The sequence below is a fragment of the Rhinolophus sinicus genome, chromosome 14, assembly GCF_057876585.1.
Source record: "Rhinolophus sinicus isolate RSI-liver-muscle chromosome 14, RSI-T2T, whole genome shotgun sequence".
Taxonomy (NCBI): domain Eukaryota; kingdom Metazoa; phylum Chordata; class Mammalia; order Chiroptera; family Rhinolophidae; genus Rhinolophus; species Rhinolophus sinicus.
This window is the reverse complement of record NC_142514.1, coordinates 143,237,870-143,239,925: the sequence shown is the minus strand read 5'-3', so window position 1 is coordinate 143,239,925 and position 2,056 is coordinate 143,237,870. Positions and strand designations below refer to the sequence as shown.

The window sequence follows — 2,056 nt, the reverse complement described above, 5'->3', positions numbered from 1 at the left end:
GATCATAGGACTCCGTTTTCAAAGAATGCCACATCATTTTTAAAGCATGAACTTCAGCTTCTGACATGTGAATGAAGAGAATCTCTGTATAGAAGGAGATTTTTCACATCAGTTATTCAAGGCACAACTTTTTGCAAACCTTTTTCTCCCTTTAGGAATTTTGTAGGATTGGTGGGGTTCAAATGTGAGATATTTTTTGTACTTCTCTTGTGGCACAGTAGAGAGATTGTTTTGGAATCTTTGAGCTATTGCTTTCTAGTGGGCTGTACAAATTATGAGGAATGGGAGGAAATGTATTATGACTGTCTTGTGTGGGAATGCCAGAGGAGTTTAGCAAAAATATTTCCAGTGTTTACTTCTGTTTTGATCTTATTATTGTTCCAGTGAATTATCATGAAATTCTTTTGGGACTAAATGTCAACAGCTTTTAGGATTAAGCATCCTTAGTACACGCTCTCTTATCTGTTTTGTTCTGACCCCATAAATAACAGGGTTAAGAGCAGGGGGAACAACCACATACAGGTTGGCCAGAAGTATGTGGATGTAATGAGGGATGTTGTGGCCAAAGCGATGTGTCATGAAGGAGAAGAAGGCAGGCAGGTAGAAAGCTAACATGACGCAGACATGGGAGCCGCATGTGCTGAGAGCTTTGAGTCGGGCATCCCAGGATGGGAGGTGGAAGACTGCTCGGAGGATTTGGACGTAGGAAAATCCAATCACAGAAAGGTCAATGTATCCCACTGAGAAAGCAATCAAACCATAGATAACGTTGACCCTAATATTGGCACAAGCCAACTTTGCCAAGCCCATGTGTTCACAATAGGTGTGGGGGATAATCCGCACACCACAGAAAGGCAGTCTCAGGATGAGAAAGATGAATGGAGTCACAAACACCAAAGTCCTGACTATGATGACTATGCCCAGAATGGCCACCACCTTATTGGTGAGGATCATGCTGTATCTCAGAGGATTGCAGATGGCAATGTAGCGATCTATGGCCATGACTGTGAGCACCACAGACTCCAGGCCCGTGCATATGTGGATAGTGTACATTTGTGTGATGCAAGCACCAAACACTATGTCTCTGAGATTCAACCAGAAAATGCCCAGCATCTTGGGGATAGTGGCTGTGGACAGGCCAAGGTCAGTGCAGGCCAACATGGCCAGGAAGTAAAACATGGGTTGGTGGAGGCTGCGTTCAGTCTGGATCACAAAGAGGATAGTGACGTTCCCCAGGAGGGCTATTAGGTACACTGCAAAGAAGGGAAAGCCAATCCAGATGTGCACATCTTCCAGCCCTGGAATGCCCATCAGAAGGAAGGAAGGAGGGTGGAACAGAGTATTGTTGGGATACAGCATATCGGTGAGAATTGGTTATAGACACATTTCTTGCAGGAGATTCCTTGTGTCCCTCTAACCTCCTTCATAGCATGTTGCCTATTTTCTGTAGAAACATAAAATCCATTCTTTAATTCCATAGTACAGCAGAGGAGACCTAGAGAAGGAATAGGAGGCACAGTTAAAAAGGTACTCTCCAATATATTTGCCTCCCCTACATAGAAAACCATGCAGAAAATTTCCAAATACAACAATTCTGCACTTCTCATGTCTTTCTTCCCTTCTGTCTCTAAAGAAGAGCCTGCATATAGCATTAAATTAGCAAATATTTGTTGTTAATTATATCTGTTAATCAGGATGTAAAGCATAAAAAATGTGTGTGTGTGTGTGTGTGTGTGTGTGTGTGTGTGTGTATAATATCATAGGACTGGGATTGAGGTAGAGCTCATGACTCAGCTTGTCTGATGGTTCAGGGGAATGATACATTCTTGCAAAGTAGACCTGAAATATTAAAAAAAAGATTCTATATGGGAAAGAACTGGTAGAGGTGAAGGATTGGGTAGCTGGTGTTTAGATGTGAGCTAAGTAATGGAATTAAGAAATTTAGACAAGTTGGGAGACTATTCTACAATTCCTACAAAACAGTGGTCCCTCCTAAAACTACAAAGTCTTATGTTATATGTTCATGGGGAATGCTTTTCAGAGGAAGTGTTAACTA

The 2,056-nt window shown here is 42.1% G+C and overlaps 1 protein-coding gene across 1 annotated transcript; it reads right to left on the bottom strand.

Annotated features, from left to right (window-relative positions):
• Positions 1 to 417: 417 nt before the first annotated feature.
• LOC109460439 (olfactory receptor 52E5) lies at positions 418 to 1,359 on the bottom strand. Its single transcript, XM_019755831.3, has one exon. It carries the CDS (start codon positions 1,357 to 1,359, stop codon positions 418 to 420), a length of 942 nt encoding a protein of 313 aa, XP_019611390.3.
• Positions 1,360 to 2,056: the final 697 nt, after the last annotated feature.

Bases quoted from the DNA above. Each gene is read 5' to 3' on its own strand.
- LOC109460439 (XM_019755831.3), bottom strand. From the start codon at position 1,359: ATGCTGTATCCCAACAATACTCTGTTCCACCCTCCTTCCTTCCTTCTG.